Genomic DNA, 17,128 nt, shown 5'->3' with positions numbered 1-17,128 from the left:
TATACAATAGATCATTATTATGTATTCTACATATTCCATTAGTTACTATGTGGATCTACTATGTCAAAATTCATTCTCATGATATATAAAATAATAATTTAATCATGTAAGTAAGAGTATGATTTCTAGTTTTAATATTTCTGGCTTCAGTTTCACATCCACCACACTTTCAATGGGTAACCTCTACAGGACTTTTATTTCCTCATCTTAAAGTGGGGATAATGTTAGTACATTCCTCATTCTTTTACTAACACTTCAACCTTCATGTCTTGGGAAAAAAAAAAAAAAAAAAAAATATATATATATATATATATATATATATATATATATATATATATATCTGTCACTGTTTGAAATACTAAATCTATGGCAATTTAAGAGGAAAATATTTTGACTTTGCGATTGATTAGAAATACATTCCACACTCACAGATAAAAATAGAAATACATAGAACACATTTTACTCAATAATTTCTAGGACATAAAATACAGCATGGAAGGAGATGTACAGTTATGAACTGGGTGGTAGAAGCCAACCTCACTGAGTTGCACTGGAGTGGAGTCTTGAAAGACCCTACAAGCTGTGAGGTCAGCACCCCAGGTGGAAGGAACATGAAATGCAAAGCATGGGAACAGGCTGTCTGTGTCCGGGCCCAAAAATCAAAAGACCCAGTGTAAGGGAGTGGAGGCTGCAAAGGGATAACCACACAGGATGGCTTCTGACAACACTAGGAACCCAATCACCTAGGACCAAAAGGGCAGGCACTAAAACCGGAAGTCCGGGAAACTCCGAGTCGGAAGTGACTGGATCCCACAGATTCCCGTAGAGATCAAGATGGCTGCCATACTGAGAAGAGCTTCTGAAGAGAGCAGTCAAAAGCAGGAGACAGGGGCGGGGGACCAAGAATGGAGGAAGGAGGGACTTTATAGAGGGATAAGAGGGGTGGGAGGGGTGGGGGAAAGAAAAAATATATAACAGAATGAATCAAAAACTATTACCCTAGGTAAATGTATGATTACACAAATGGTACGCCTCTACTTCATGTATAAACAGAGAAGCAAGATGTATCCCGTTTGTTTACAATAAAAATGAATTAAGGGCTGGGGAGATAGCTCAGCTGGTAGAGTGCTTGTCTCACAAGCACAAGGCCCTGAGTTCCATCCCCAGTACCACAAAAAAAATAAATAAATTAAATTAAATTAAAAAAAAAAAAAAAAGCAGTAGACCACTTATAATCTACTGAGATAACCCAGGTCAGAAATGCTGTTGGCTTAGCATACGTGGTAGAAATAGGGGTAGTCAAAATTGATAACGTTCTTCATGTTTCAGAAGATAGAGCCACGTCATTAAGGGCCAGTGGTGTGTGGTTTGGACCGGGAGAGAAGAAAAGGCAGGAAATTATTTCCAGGCAGGTAGAAACATGAAGGGGTGTGATGGTCAGCAGGTAAATGGGCTCCCCAGTGAACCCTGGACATTCTGCTCTGTTAGCCCCAGTGTCCTTCCCAGGTGATGGTTACACAGGTCAGGGAGATGTGCTGGGCTCTTAGGACCTATGAGTAGATCTCATGGGTGAGTCTCTGCTTCATGTTTTCCAGGCATCTGTGGGGACTGGAAGAATCATTTCACAGTGACCCAAGCCCAAGCTTGGGAGAAGATGAAAGGATATCCTAAAGGGCTGTTCCCCTGGGAATAATGTCCTAAACTTCTGGATCTTACATAGGTACTGATGCTTTTTATTTTCTTTTTCCTTTCCTCTTCCTTTCTTTTCTTTTTTCTTTTCGTTTCTTCCTTTTCTTTCTTTCTACTGGGGATTGAACCCAGGGGGCCTTTACCACTGAGCCACATCCCCAACCCTTTTTTGTATTTTATTTAGAGACAGGGTCTCCCTGAATTACTTAGGGCCTCCCTAAATTGCTGAGACTGGTTTTGAATTGCCAATCCTCCTGCCTCAGCTTCCTGAGTCCCTGGGATTATAGGTGTGCACCACCATGACTGGCCTCTGATGATTATTTGTCTTTTTTTTTTTTTTTTTTTTTAGAAAGGCAGACTGCCATGTGCAGCGCCTCATTTGGATGTGTCTGGAGTCTTGGAAGCTTGACTACCCTATGTTCTCCTACAAATGGACCTTGAGAGCTTGTTTGGAGGTTCTAGCAGGGGAGCACAGCTACTCGTATACCCTTGACCGAAGATCAGTCCTCCTCTATAGGGGAAGGTTGTCCTCTTCGATGGAGGTGCAACTTCGGGAGGGACGCACATGGAGCGGTGAGGGAGGAAGGGGACACCCACCTAGCCAGCCAGATCAACCGAATCAACCCTGGCGATCAATGGGGTGACAGATGTCGCAGCCAGATCGCCCTCACATCCAATATTTTTGTCTTTTTAAATGTGCATGACTTGTGGTCATGGTAGCAAATCTGTGATGTCATCCTGGAGCTTTGAATTATAAAAATGTTGCTTCCTTGCTCAGTTGCTGGTTAAAAATTGCCAGGGAACCCCTATTCACTTCTTGGTATGATAGATGTTTTAAAATTTTTAAATGATTTAAATATAGTAAAGGTTTTATAAAATAGGAATATTACCCACAACTGTGTCAATTTTTTTAACTGTGCCAAATTTTTTAAATTAGAAATAAAATCTAAAGCAGTTAAGGCTCCTTTTCTTTGAATCACATGTATCTCCACAATTGATTGTTATTCTGACTTGAGAAATACAGTTTTCAGTCTAGTTTTATTTTCATCTTCTGTGATATTTGATCATAAATAGGAAATTGTATTTAGGAAACTTTTAAAACTGATATCCATGGAGAATTGTATGATGGATTCATCAACTCACATTTCTACAATGCAATGTGTGCCTGAGTTTCATCCATGCTGATATACAAAGACTGCTTAAAAATCGTATTGAGACTTAGGACATAATTTTGTTTCCTGTTCTACTGTGAAGGACCCTGGTTTTCTCCCTCACCAATTTTCCCTTATTTCAAGCACTACTTTGAGGTTGGGACAGAATGTAAACAAAGATAAGACTTTTCCTAGCATGTACATCTAGAAGTCAACATGGCAGTTCACTCGTTGGCCTCTTGATGAGGTGTTGCCAAATTCTCTTCAATAATTTTCAACCAAATGAAACCTAAATAACCCTCTAGATTCATTTGCTTTTGACTATACTACTGCTACTGCTCCTACTCTCATTATTGCCAAAGAATTTTTTCACAAGGCAGCCAACAACAAGGACATAGGAAACTCAAAGTCACCTCTTAATGATTTTTAAATCCACTAATTTGGTAGGTCATGCAGTGGAGCGTTATATTATTAGTCTCTGATTAACTTTGCTGTAGATGGTACCTCTGGCATGCATGTTATATGATGATAATAATAGCCTAGGTTTCTTTGAAGGAACTTGAAGACCACTTTTGCTGAAAGCACTGACTCTACTTTGGCCTGCAAATGGTTGATGGGTGACTAAAACAGAATTGGAAAATTTGCCATCTCTACCTTTAGAATATGTCTGTCTCCTTTCCTACCTGAAACCTTTGGTCCAATTTCTGCTCAACTCTCTATGTAGACATATAAATCATTTGACAAATGGTTCATCCAGAGCTGTCCTGCAACATTGATCAGAACTAAAGTTGTACATGACATTTCCTGCCCATGAAGGCTGAATACACCAAGAAAAGAGTAATTAAGACAGTGTCCTGTTATGGGCCATGGGAGTGGCAGCTAGAAGTCTCCAATCTCCAATTCTTTCCTGCCCATTGTCCCTCTGCTCCTTCTTTCCCTCTCTGTGTAACCATTTAGTGTAATGGGGCTCCCTATGATGGCCTTGTTGGTGACAGCCTCCCATCTTTTTTGATTTGCTAACTTTCCAAATAAATCTTTCTCCTTACCCCAAGACCTTGACCTCAAAACCTTGGCCATTTGAAGTAAAATGAACTTGGTTCAGAGCTAGTTCTGCTGCCAACTAGTGATGGATTCCCTTCTTTCTACCACTCTGAGTTCAGTCACCTGAGACCCTAGGATTTGGGTGCTTCCTTGGGTTGTCTTGCACGTGTTGTGGAGGATGTGAGCAGAGGTTCTCGTTTCAGCCTTCCCAGTGATTTCAAGCTCCTTTCACTCCCATTTGCTACATCTAGTTTTCCAATACTGAGAAGTAAGAGCTGGCTCCATGCAGAGTGTCTTGTTTTATGAAATTTTCCCAAAGTGTCACTCATGGGGTTTATCTTAGATAAATTAAACAAGACACAGAAAAACTTTTTTCTTGGCAATGCAGATCATACAATGATTACAACTGCTTAAAACAAGGGCTGAACCATCAGTTCATGCATTACCTTCTCTGTGTGTGTGTGTGTGTGTGTGCATGTGTGTGTCTCCACATGCCCTACCTGAACAATTAGCAGCTCAGGTCTGAGAGAAGCAACTGATATTCCTAATTACCTCACAAATTTTGGACCTTCCAACAGCAGGACATGATTTAGGAACCTACACAACTAAAGTTAGAAGCCAAGAAAAATAAACATAAATGAAGATGAAATTCAAAGCAGTACCAGAGAAAATACCACCAAAATAACAATCACCAAATGCAATTAAAAAATACCAATCTAATGATGAATAAATGAAACAATGTTGAAAAGATAAAATAATTTCAGAAAAGGACTAAATATAGAAGACAGGCAAAGATCAGACATAGGAATAATTGTAGTTTCAAGGGAAGGATCCAATGTTACTAAACAAGAAAACTACACTCTAATAACGGAAGACTTAAATTGACATATATATAGGGTATTCCATATAAGTGGAAATACGAACCCCAAATAGTGATGTTTCATATCCAAGTGAAACTATGTAATTTGAAGCAATCAGATTGCTTCAGGCACCTGAACAAATGACAAAAAGTTTGTTTAAAATATTTGCCTCTAATTCAAGACACATGATATTTTGTGGTTAGTAATAGTGACACTGTTCCATAGAACACCAGATCTTATCCTGCTCCTCTAACTCTTTCATTAAGAGTGAAGGAGGGCTGAGGCTGTAGCTCAGTGGCAGAGCGCTTGCCTACCATGTGTGAGGCCCTGGGTTTGATCCTAAGCCCCATATAAAAATAAACAAAGGCATTCTGGCCATCTACAACTACAAGAACATTTTTTAAAACAGTGAAGGAAATGTTATAAAATTACTCTTATAAATATATGTGAGTCAACAATTTTATATCCAGCCAAACTGAACATCAATTAGATGGCTCCAGAGAGAATAATGAACAGGGAGGAGCTGATGGTTCACACTTGCTGTTCTGGATGAATTCACTAGGGGACAACCTTGAGCCAAGCACTTTCACTCTGCATGTGGAAAATACAGTTCTACCTGGATGGGTATAAAGGACCACGTGCTTGGAGTGCAGAGTGAGTTCATGAACTTGATAAATCCTGTCCAAACAGGGAAAACAGCATGGTGACTTACAGCATGCTGGAATTGGATGCCATAAGATTTAAATCCCCCCTCACATTTGACCAGTTGTAAGACCTTGGCAAGTTCCCTTAACCTTGAAAGACTTGGTTTCTCTATATACAAATTGAATTCCTACCTCTGTGTAAGTTATGGTCTTTAGGTATTTTATTAGATAGTAGAATAATCACTTTTGAATAATTTTATTATCATTATTAGTCATACAACAAGGACAGCATTTCTAACATTACTAATGATTTAGGATGACGATTTTGTTCACTGGCAGAAAGGAGAATCAAATTCTGATGTATCCAACTTGAGGAGTCATGGTATTTTTCATCAAACTAAACCTACTCTAGCCAGAAATGTCAATATTTTATTTAGGTTTTTCCATGAGGAAATTATAATGCAGTGAACATGAAGACACTGGTAACAGTGACGCCAGTAACCCATGCACAAAGCTTTTTCCACTTTTATCAATGTAGCAGAGATGGTTAACTGGACATTTCAGGCAGAAGTACTAACTAGATGGACCAACTTGTAGAAAGACATAGTTGTGAAAGGTTAACTTTAGAAAAGATCTTTGAAATCATTCCCATCTTCTCTCTGGCACATCAGAAATGACTTACGATAATTGCAAAGCAGGTCATAGACACTAGACTCATAGACAGCAACTGTCATTCTTGATATAGCTCAGCCATGTTTGGACCTAAGTGTTCTATCCATGTTAAATCTCAAATTCCTCCCATCAAACCTACAAGGAAGGTCTTGTCTGTCATCCAACAAATGGTGGTTATGTTGTGCTATTTTTCAGGCAATATTTTCCCTTACTGGGAATAAATTGTTATATGAAACACAGTCCCCACCATCCTAGAGTAAGCAGTGTATTTAAGGAGAAAGATAAGGAACCCACACATTCACAGATATGAATGTAAAAGTAGATAAGGATGTAAATGTAGAGTGTGAAGTCAGGCAGAGATGCTTTCTCTGGAATATTAAACCATGGTAAGGGGGAGAGATGGAGTTGTCAGAGTCCCCATTTTAGAATGATGAGGAAGGGACTTCCTGAGCTGGTGACATGGATTCACAGGGAACTGAGAAAGGTTGGAAGGGAGGGAGTTCTGCATCCCACTTTCAGGAGCAGTTTCTGTCAGACAGAGCCCAAATGTAAATGGCCTGAGATCTGCTCATGTTTGGGATGTGTGTGGAATGGCAGAAGGGCTGCCAGGTTGGCTGCTCAGCTCTAGGGTTATTTTGCATTGGCAGCCCTAGCGACTATACAGAGTTTTCAGAATATTTTTCTGTCTCACCTATACTATTCAACTTTTATATGTGACTTAGCCAGGTGTGGTGGCACAGGCTCATATCCCAGTTACTATAATAGGGCTAGCATTGGAGGCCAGTCCAGGCAACATAATGAGATCCCGTATCAAAATAAAATATAAAAAGTGCTGGGAATGTAACTACGGTAGAGCTCCTGCCTAAAGTGCACAAGGCCCCGGGTTTAATCACCAGTAATGAAAAGAAAATCACAAACTCCCATGAAGGTTGAACACCTGCTTTTTTCTTGTGCCATGAGCCTATGAACAAAGATATCAGATAACCCCTGTGTCATATAGAGAGTCCTTCAGCTATTGTGCCCACTAAAAGGGAAAACTCAAGGATTCAAAGGTTAGTCTCTCTGATAATGCTCACATCTTCTCCACGTTCAGAGCTGACATTGCGACTAGGTATTCTGCATGTAAACCCAATGCACATATATTTAATTTCTCAGAAGATAAAAAGTGAGCCCCTGCAGGATCCCTCTCTATCAGAACCAGTGGCAATTTTCACTGAGCAATGAGTGGTGCTTTCATGTGGAAGCTCTGCCACTTGGCAGGTTGATGAACTTGGGTAGGATTTTGCTTTCATTCTATCCCACCCAGGACTGTTGGCTACATACCAACTTTGGTTCTGAAAATTATTTTTTCACAGATGACCAAGCACCTTCGTACATGATGATGTTAAGTTGAGCAATAAAAGAATAATGGGTTCTCTCTGACGTCCACCCCAGTGCATCCAGAGGATAGGGTGTCCTGGCTTCTACTCACAGTGTCCTGGACCTGCCATTAGTGTACAGCATGGGCAAATCTCTGGAACCAACATTTACATATTATCACAACTTCCATACCTCATGGATAGTCAAGGATATAACTGCCCATTTTCTTTGGGCATGGCTAGAATTAATATTAAAAGAGTACACAGGAATGAAGGAATAAATAAGCAGACAAGTCAAAGTCAAAGATGGACTGTCTCACTTAATAAGTAACAGGAGTTCAACTACTTGCCACAAATATTACTCTGTAAAATGAGAGATACTGAAACACACCTTCCACTCCCCCAGATGTGTTCATCTTGGATTGTAATTGTTCTGAATTCTGCATAGTGTTGTGATGGAAAATAATAAATTAGAATTAACTGGAAGAAGAAAAACATAAAGTATCCATTGGGTTCCCAGCTGAATTCTTCTAGCCCAAATATTTTTGACTCAGGAAGCAAAAATAACTCTCCAGAGTCACTCATTTAGCTAGTAAAAGAAATTGAGTCATTTCTGTCTTTGGGATTAGTATTCCTTTGACTTCTACTCATGTAGACTGATTTGGTCCATAGTAGACACCAAGTCCATGTTTTCAAATGGATGAAGGCATATTCCCCATGGCGCTGAAGAAACCAGGCTTGCTAACCATGTGGTGGAAGACACCAGGCACTGGACTCAGAACATCTGCATGCATCCCTGCTCTTCACCTCCAGAATAGCCCCTCAGGCTGACAAATGATTCTGCCATTCTCAGCCTCAGTTTCCCCAGAGGAACTGGGAGTGCAAGTCACACGTGATTTGATGAGGCTGAGATTTTTTTTTTTTTAGGAGTTCATGCAAACAAAGCATGGATGCTCACTCATGGCTGACAGGCATCCCCTTACCCACAGAGACCCTGGAGGTTTTGTGAGCACCATCAGTTCAGCAAAATGGTAAGAGCCTGTGGGCTGGAAGTCTTGGGTTCTCCAGGTTCCTTACCTTTGTCAGAGTTCTCCATTTCTATTCCATACATGGTGGGATATGAAGCATAACAAAAAATGTCTGAGGAGATCTCAGTATTGGTAGAACAATGACTGATAACTACTTCCCTTCTCGAACAGACGGGAAGCCTGGCATCCAAGACTATATGTTCTTCATGCTGAATGGTCTTGAGTCCCACTCCCACCAGCCAGCTGCACTCAAAATGCCCACCTCAGCATGGGGACTGACCTTTCCAACTCTCTCTCCTATTCTTTCTCCTCCCTTCAACACTCCCACCCTCTATCTCATGGTCTTCCCTACACTCTTGTCTCATATGGCTCCAGAAATGGTGATATGGGGAAAGAATTCCAAAGTCCACCAAGCACACACACAGGAATTGGGACTAAGATGGTGCTCTCCTTGTGCTGACTGGCAGGAGGGAGCATGCTTGGCTCTCTGACCTTTATCTACTCAGGGGACTTCACTTGCCTTTCCCATCCTAGCCATGCTCTCATTTAAAGATGGCAACATTTCTTAAATGGCAACATTTAAAGAATAATAGTCAAGGAATAAAATGATGTGGAATAGATATGAAAGTGTTGGGCGCACTCTACCACAGTGATTCCCAAGTTTGCACAAACATCAGAGCCCCTGGAAGGCTTATTGCAAGGCGGATACCTGCACCAGCCACAGTTTCAGCAGGTGCAGAGAGGGGCTGAGGTTTTGCATTTCTAACAACTCCCAGGCAAGGGGGAAGGTGCTGCTCCACCTTCCTGCTGGTCACACTTTCAGAATGCAGCTATAGAATATCCTAACTTGGGTTGTTCTGGGCAAGGAAGAAAATGTGGTAGGATGGGATGTGAGAGTAACCCAAGTAGGAGGAGCAGAGGGGCAGAGTATAAACTCAGAGTGAGGCTCGCCAAGGTGCATGCCTCCTGCAGGGCATCAGAGGCGATGAGGCACCTGGTGGGCTGGGTGTGGCTGGCTGTCTGCATGTGTGGCCTGGATGCAGGTGAGGTGGAGAGGCTGGTGAGGGGCAAGGGAAGAGTTCAGAGCAAGAGGGAAATAGGTTGTCCACAGAAACTCTTATCTTTTCAATACAGCATGGCAGCGGGTGAGAAAGGAAGGTCTGGAAAGCCTGCCTCCAGCTCCTGGATGATCTCAGAACAGATTACTTTGCCTCTAACTGAGCCTCAGGCTTCTTATCTACATAGTACTACATCTTTAAGACAGAGGGATACAATTTAGTATTTTGGGGTGAGTTCTAGCTGTGTTGATAAGGAAGCAAGTTCCAAAATACACAGTATGTGGACTCAGCAATTCTTCATGTAAAATAAGGAGTCTTGTTAACACATATGCTTGGAAATTCAACAACTGAATCTATAGGTTTCAGAAGAAAACTGTAAAGTGCTTACCTGAGGGGAGATGAGAGAGTGAAAGGTAACAGAATGGCCACATGCCCCAGCTATCCCATCCCTTGGTATTTATCCAAAAGAATTGAAGTCAGCAGGCTACCGCAAGATATGCATAGTTATGTTTACAGCAGCAAGATTCACAATAACCAAGTGTTATCCAGCCCAGGTAGGTGCTTGTCAGCAGACGAATAGAGAGAGAAAATGTAGTCTGTATACACCATGGAGTTTTATTCAGTCACAGAGATGAACAAAAGTATGTCATTGAAGAAAGATGGATGATACTGGAGACCATTATGTTAAGCAAAATAAGCCCTCCTCTGCTGGGCAGGGTCATGTGTTTCTCTCATGCAGAAGCTAGAGAGAAAGGAGTGAATAAAATGGTGGGGGGGGGGGCTCTCATGAAAATGAAAGACCTGTGGAGAAAAGGAAGAGGACCAGGGGACAGAGGATGGGAGAGCAAGGGAAGGGACAGGGGAATGAACTTGATGGAATCATGTTAGAAGCACAGTGAACCCCACTATTATCTATCATTATCATGCACCAATAAAAATGGGGAAAAAATAAAAGAAGATGGTTTCTTTGTTAAAAATTTACACAGTCTTCAGTTTGGGCAACAGAAAAAGACTAATAAACATGGAAATGCCAATATGGTGCCCAGGCTTTGTCCAGCACCTGCCACGGGCCCTGCAACAGCAAAGCTCTGCTTCTGGCCAGTCTTTGAAGTCCCTGAGTTTAACACTGATTCTACCAGTCCACATCCCTTGACTTCTGCAAGGCACCCCTCTGTACCTACATTTTTGTGGCAGGAGAATTGTCTGGGCAGAGGGTTCCTGGGCCAAGTGGGAAGTTGTGAACCATAGTCTCCCCATGAGGCAGTTGTGAGAGCAGAGGAAGAAGGTCACTGGAACATGAAAGCTGCCAGTTAAGCCTCGGTGAATGCTGTTTGATGGCTGTTTGATGGTGTTGGCATCACAGGGACACACTCCCTCACACAAGCTCAGGCAGGATAAAAGAGCAAATTTCCAAAGGAAAAAATCATTGAAGCTACTGGCAACATTTTGCCCCTCGCACTCAAAAAGGCATTTTCATGAAACATTGGCATGTGGATAAAATCTAGACTATCTAGAATCCAGGCCTTCTGCCTTTCAGGAGTGCAAACGCTTCAGAATCAAAATAGAGCCACTCAGTGTCAATTCTAACAAAATCAAAAATGCAACCAATGAGTAAAAGCGGGATGCTGTGAAGGGAGGAACCGCACGGGGTTTCCTGGTAACAGTAGCCAGGATGAAAGACTGCCAGAACCGTGAACTTCGCAACAGCCACCACGCAGGAGCTCACAGAAAACCTGCTTCAGAGAGCACCGCTGCCCAGCCCGGCGCTGTGCTCCACCTGGTGCCGGCACCACAGCTCCCATGAGCGCCGCTGAGGAGCGCCGCTCCAGACCACGAGGGGTCGCCGTCCTCCCCTTGCCTCCAAACGCCCCTGGCCTCAAGATCTTCAAACATGCCCACGGGTTCCCATAGCGCATGTGCGGCCATGCTCTGCTGGTCCTAACAGATGTCACCCATTGTTTGGAGAGTCTCTCCCTGAGTTATTTATTGTGGCAGAATTAGAGTTCTGACAAATGGGTAGAAATTGGGGACACTGGATAAGCCACATTTTCTCTCACCTACACAAAGAAGGACCTGTGGAGACACCCAGCTCATGACTGGATGAAGGGGCTTCCCTGGGGGAAACATGATCCCCCATTGGAAATGTTTATTCATCCCGGAACATTGCAGGTATTTCTGCCTAGGGAGAAGAGTCAGGTACATGAACTTTAAACTGCGTTAATAGCTTTTATTCTGGAAAAGGAGAATGTTAAGTGAACTAAATTTTGCCATTTTTTCTCTTTCAGATTTGATTGCCCATTTAAAACTGCCAATTAGAGGTAGGGAGATCATCACTGTTTGTCAATATCTCAAATGTTAGTCCCATCCTTTAAACAACTTTAGATTCCCAAAAGTTCCTTGTACTTTGCTGTGACCTAACCATTTCCTGTGTCATTTTCCTGATATGAAAGTCTGTCCCAGGTCAAAACAGCCACGTCAGGTGCTTGAAGATGCCCATCAATTGCCTATCCAAATCTTTGCTTCTAAGCTTCCAGCAAAATGTCCTCTTTCCCATTGCAACTGACACCAGCAACCATGTGGGGGAGGTTTCTCTTTGTTTTATAACTTTCCTTTTTTTTTTTTAATTGTAATTGGCGAGTAATAACTATGTGTTGCTAGAGTAACATGTGATGTTTTGATACAGGTGATCATTTTGATAAGATTAAATCAATGTCTTCTTCATGTCCTTCACCCCCACATACTCATCGGTTCTCTCTGGAGAGAACATCAACAGTTTCTTACACTTAGAACTGGGGGGGCTCAGCAGGCCAGCAGCAGGTTGGCACTTGAGGAAGCTCGCTCTCCTGTATCGTAAGTGGGCTGGGAGCCGCAGGGTCAGGTCACTGCTGCAGGCAAGGCAGAATACTAGGGGTCAGAAGCTCATGGAGGGATGCGGAAGTGTGGAGGTGCATGGTGGCTCACTTTGGTAGCCAAGGAGACATGCCTGTCTAGGAGAGAGGGCAGGGGGAGGAGAGACAGGAAGGACCCCAGAGTCAGGCTCAACAAAGTCAGAAAGCCAGCAGCTCCAGTCTGCAGCCTGCTCTGCACAGAAACAAGACTTCCTCTGAGAGTTCCCGCATACTTCCCACCACACACAAAAAGGCAGTTAGTGGGACCAGCTCCATGTGGCGTGGGGACAACAGGAGAGCGAGGAAAAGGGCAGATGACCAGGGTGCACACTTGAGGGCCATTCCCCTTGGAGGTTGGCCCTGCCTTCCACATGAGTTCTTTTACCAGAAATCTTTATGGATCCGTGCGTCTTTCCGTTCACCTACAATGACGTCACCTACCACAAGTGCACTGCTGTCCACAGTGACTTTGATTGGTGTTCTCTTGATTCTATGTTCGAAGGCAGGTGGCGATACTGCACAGCGATTGGTGAGTTTCCTAAGGTGGGACAGCTAGTGCCAGCACACAAGGGACGTTGGGAACAGTTTGCTGCATGACTAGGGTGCCAGGAAGACCTGAGTTCAAATCCTGACTTTTCTATGATTTTCATTGATACAATAAGAACCTGACAGAAAAAGCCTTATGGCTGTGAGATCAGCAGAGACAATCTGAAGCCTGTGTTCACAGGTCCTTCTCCTGCCCTCTCCTCTGCAGATCCTCCCATGTGTGTCTTCCCCTTCATATTCAGAAAAAGCACCTTTATGAACTGCACCAAGGAAAGCTTCGTTTTGAATCGGAGTTGGTGCTCGCTGACGAGGAATTACAACAGAGATCGAAAGTGGAAGCAGTGCTCTCCTCTGCAGTAAGGCGGTCCGGAGGGTGGGATCGGGCCTTCTCCAGCTACCAGTGTCAGAACCCCTTGGACTGAGGGAGGGGAAACTCGAGGACGTCTTGCCATGACCTCGATCAGGGCTCAGCAAATGTTGCCTTTAGAGGACCCGGTCTTAAAGAGTTAAAGCTTAGGAACCATGGGTCCTTGACACAGCTGTTCAGCTCCGTCATTGGAGATCAAAAGCAGCCACCAGCCACAAAAAAAACAAATGACGTTGCTCAGTTCTAATAAAATACATCCTAAAATTTCTCATGTAACCTTCAGGGGACACAAAATGTTAATCACTTATTGGCTATTATTGAAGACAGGGTCTGAACTATTTTAAAATAAGAAAGCCATTAATTCAGGAGTGGTACAGAAACAGGTGGAAGGTTGAGTTTGGATTCTGGGTCCTTGCAGGCAGGAACAGGGCTTGGTTGACAGGTCCTTGACCACAGGCTTATGACTGAAAGAGGTCAGTGCCGTGGAAAAGAAGATGAGCAAAAGAGAAACAGAGGATAGCTGGATGCAGTGGTCACTCCTGTAATCCCAGCAACTCTGGAAGCTGAGACAGGAGAATTACAAGTTCAAGATCAGCCTCAGCAACTTAGCAAAGCCCTAAGCAACTTAGAGAGACCCTGTATCCAAAAAACAGGACTGGGGATTGGCTCAGTGATTAAGGACCCTGGGTTCAATCCCTGGTACGAAAAGAAAGAAAGAAAGAAAGAAAGAGAGGGGGGGGGAGGGAGGGAAGGAAGGGAGAGGAAGGAAGGGGGAAAGGAAAGGAAAAGAAAAGAAAGAAAGAGAAAAAGAAAGAGAAGAGTAGAAAGGCAGAGTCAATACATTGGTATTAGTACATCTGTGGAGATGTTACAGGTTTGGTGCTTGACCACCACAACATAGCAAATATTACAGTAAAGGAAGTCACAGGAAACGCATATAAAGTTGTGTTTATACTCTTCTGGAGTCTACAAAGTATGCAATAGGATTGTGTCTAAAAACTTACATATCCTAATTAAAAATAATTTTTAATGCTAGCAATTGCCCAACACAGTGGCAAACATCTATAATCCCAGTAACTTGGAATACTGAGGCAGGAGGATTGCACATAGGAGGCCAGCCTCAGCAACTTAGTGAGACATTGTCTCAAAACCAAATTTCAAATAGATGCTGGGGACGTAATTATAGTGTGCCTTGGGTGTCTGTGCCCAGTACTGAAAAGAAATTACTAACAATCATCCAGCTGTGGGAAACATGACACCCATAGATTGGCTTAACCCAGGGTCACAACGTCTTTCAATGTGTAGAAAATAACAATCTGTGAAGCTCAGAAAGCAAACTACAGCAACAGAAGCAGAGCCCGTACACACCCGGGGTTTTACTGAGTGGTGGATGTGCACTGGACGCCATACTGCAAACTCTAACTTCCACAGTGACCTCAGGAGCTCATGCTAGGAACCGTATACCTCTGTAGAAAGGACGAAAGTGAGGTTTAGGAGGTTTGAGTCACAGCTGAACCCGGGTGTCAAAGCCCATCACCAGAGACCACTTAGCAACAGGCCCAGCCAACACGCCCCTCCTGGAGGCTCTCTGAACATCAGCTCCCAACCTCTCTGCCTGGATCCCTGCCAATCCTACCGACCTGCAAACACATGCCCAGAGCCCCGGCCCCTTAGCCTGTCAGAGCTGAGAGGAAGCCCCACGCAGAACGCAGACTCAGAGGTGGCTGACGTCAGTGTTGCCTGCCACCTCTGTGCACACGGGAAGAGTCCTACTGCCACTCATGGGGAAGTGTCTCTGGAGTCATCATCCACAGCCCTGGTGACACAGAGACGAGGGCTCGGTCACACATGGGGACTCTGGGGAGTGACTGTGGCCACCAGCCTTGTTGGTCTCCAGGTGTCCAGTGCTCCCTGGAACAGAGACACAGAGCTGGTGTTGTACATGTGGAGGGTCCCCTTCCTCAATCTGGCTTCAGGGGATTTAACTCTCTGGGTCCAGCCTGCTCATTCGTCCTGGGCTGCTCTCCAGCGGGCTTCTTGCTGAGATGCCCTGAGCCTCTCCACTCCTCACACTCAGTCTCAATGACCCTTCATCCCTCCAGGCCTTGATTCCTTGAAATAGGTGTCAGTGGTGCTGAGCAGAAGCCACCCAGTCCCGCTGGAGTGCTGTTTGCTGGGTACTTCTCAGTCCCTGAAGCACTGCACGGGCCAGTGCCAGCCTCACCCAGGACCCACCCCGGTGGGACTCCAGAGAGAATTTTAACAGTCAGAACAGCACCTGGGATGGGGGCCGTCTGTTCTCCACCTGCCACCAGTGATGGGGTCCCCATTGCCACCACAGGGTCACAGTGATCCAGGTCCCAGTACCAAACGTCACAGGCTGGATTCTCAAATGCCCTGGGGCACGTCTACTTGCTTTCATGGGTCCTTCCTTTCTTTTTGATTAACTCAATCCAAAAAGCTTTGAGAATGCTAATCTAAATTATTAGCTGTGCAATCATGACATCAATAGGTCCAGGAATCAAGGGAGCCAGCCTTCTTTCTTCCCTATAATAGGGACATTTTGGAGGAAGACATCCAGAGCTCATTCATTACCACTTATAGAGGTCATCAAGGTAGACGTGGGCATCACACTTACCTCACAGAGGGTCTAGGTGACCTTCTCAATTAGAGCCTAAGGCACTCGGAACATTTATTCCAAATTATGCTCCATGAACATTATGAGACTGTCATTTCTAATAATTTCCAGAAATTTACAATTTTCCTTTCCTGGAAATGTTCAACGTAATAAAGTTTATTCAAATAACAACTACATAACGTGTATAGTCATTAAAATAATCGATAATGGTACATTCAAGTTAATCATATGGAAAAAGAAACACTCTTCTTATGCCACTGAACCAAAGGCACCTGTGCTTCCCCTACTGCCTGGACTCACTCGCATTAGCTCTTGGGGTAGACCAGATCTCCCATCCGAGAGGAGAAAAGATGATCCATGGGGGAGAGAAACAGGTGTGACCTTGATGCTTGGAGGGTGAGATGGACTGTGACCCGATTCTCCCTTTTTCATGTCTCCACAGCTTTTAGATAATTTTTGGTGCTTTCAAAGGATCAGAAGTTACAGATTCATCCACTTCTCCAAAGGGAATCCTGTCCTCTCAAGTCCCGACCATTGTGATCAATAAAGACTTGATCACTTTTCTACATGGATGACACCTTTTCCTGAAAAAAAAAAAAAAAAATGCACAGCCAAAGCCCAGTGGGGGCATTCGTGAGCAGCAGCTTGCTTTCAAATCAAGATCCTGATGAATCGCCCATGGTATTGTCTTTGGAAAGTTAACTAAATACTCAGAGAACTTAAAATTTCCCCCACACCATTTCAAATTTTTCAATTAAAATATATTGTAGTTTCTTAAATTTGGGGGTAAAATTCACCTGACACACAGTTGACCTTTTAAAGGTAAACAATTCAGTGACTTTTAGAACAATCATGGCAGTGTACAACCATCAGTTCTGTTTAGTATGAAAACATTTTCATCACCTGTAAGGAGACCCTGTGCCCATTAAGCAACCACTCCATCACCTCCTACCCCCAGCCCTGGACAGCACTCACCTGCTTTGCAAACTCAAGGTATTTCCTCTAAAAGAAATCATGCAATATGTGCCGTTTTGTGCCTGTTTTCATTCACTCCATCAAATGGTTTTGGGATTCATCTGCATTACAGCATGTACCAGTGCTTTGTTGTTTCCATGACTGAATAAGATTCCCTGTAGGTATATCACAGGTAGCAGGTAGTTTATCCATCACACACACACACACACACAC

General features: G+C 43.5%; 1 protein-coding gene across 1 annotated transcript; it reads left to right on the top strand.

Moving 5' to 3' along the window:
* The first annotated feature begins 9,420 nt into the window (after positions 1–9,420).
* LOC124967325 (binder of sperm protein homolog 2-like) lies at positions 9,421–16,857 on the top strand. The gene is made up of 5 exons (XM_047529507.1): positions 9,421–9,486; positions 11,787–11,819; positions 12,778–12,918; positions 13,144–13,291; positions 16,383–16,857. Exons 1-5 carry the CDS (start codon positions 9,429–9,431, stop codon positions 16,387–16,389), a joined length of 387 nt encoding a protein of 128 aa, XP_047385463.1. The 5' UTR covers positions 9,421–9,428; the 3' UTR covers positions 16,390–16,857.
* Positions 16,858–17,128: the final 271 nt, after the last annotated feature.

This window comes from Sciurus carolinensis, chromosome 16 (genome assembly GCF_902686445.1).
Source record: "Sciurus carolinensis chromosome 16, mSciCar1.2, whole genome shotgun sequence".
NCBI lineage: Eukaryota > Metazoa > Chordata > Mammalia > Rodentia > Sciuridae > Sciurus > Sciurus carolinensis.
This window is presented reverse-complemented; position numbering and strand designations above follow the sequence as displayed.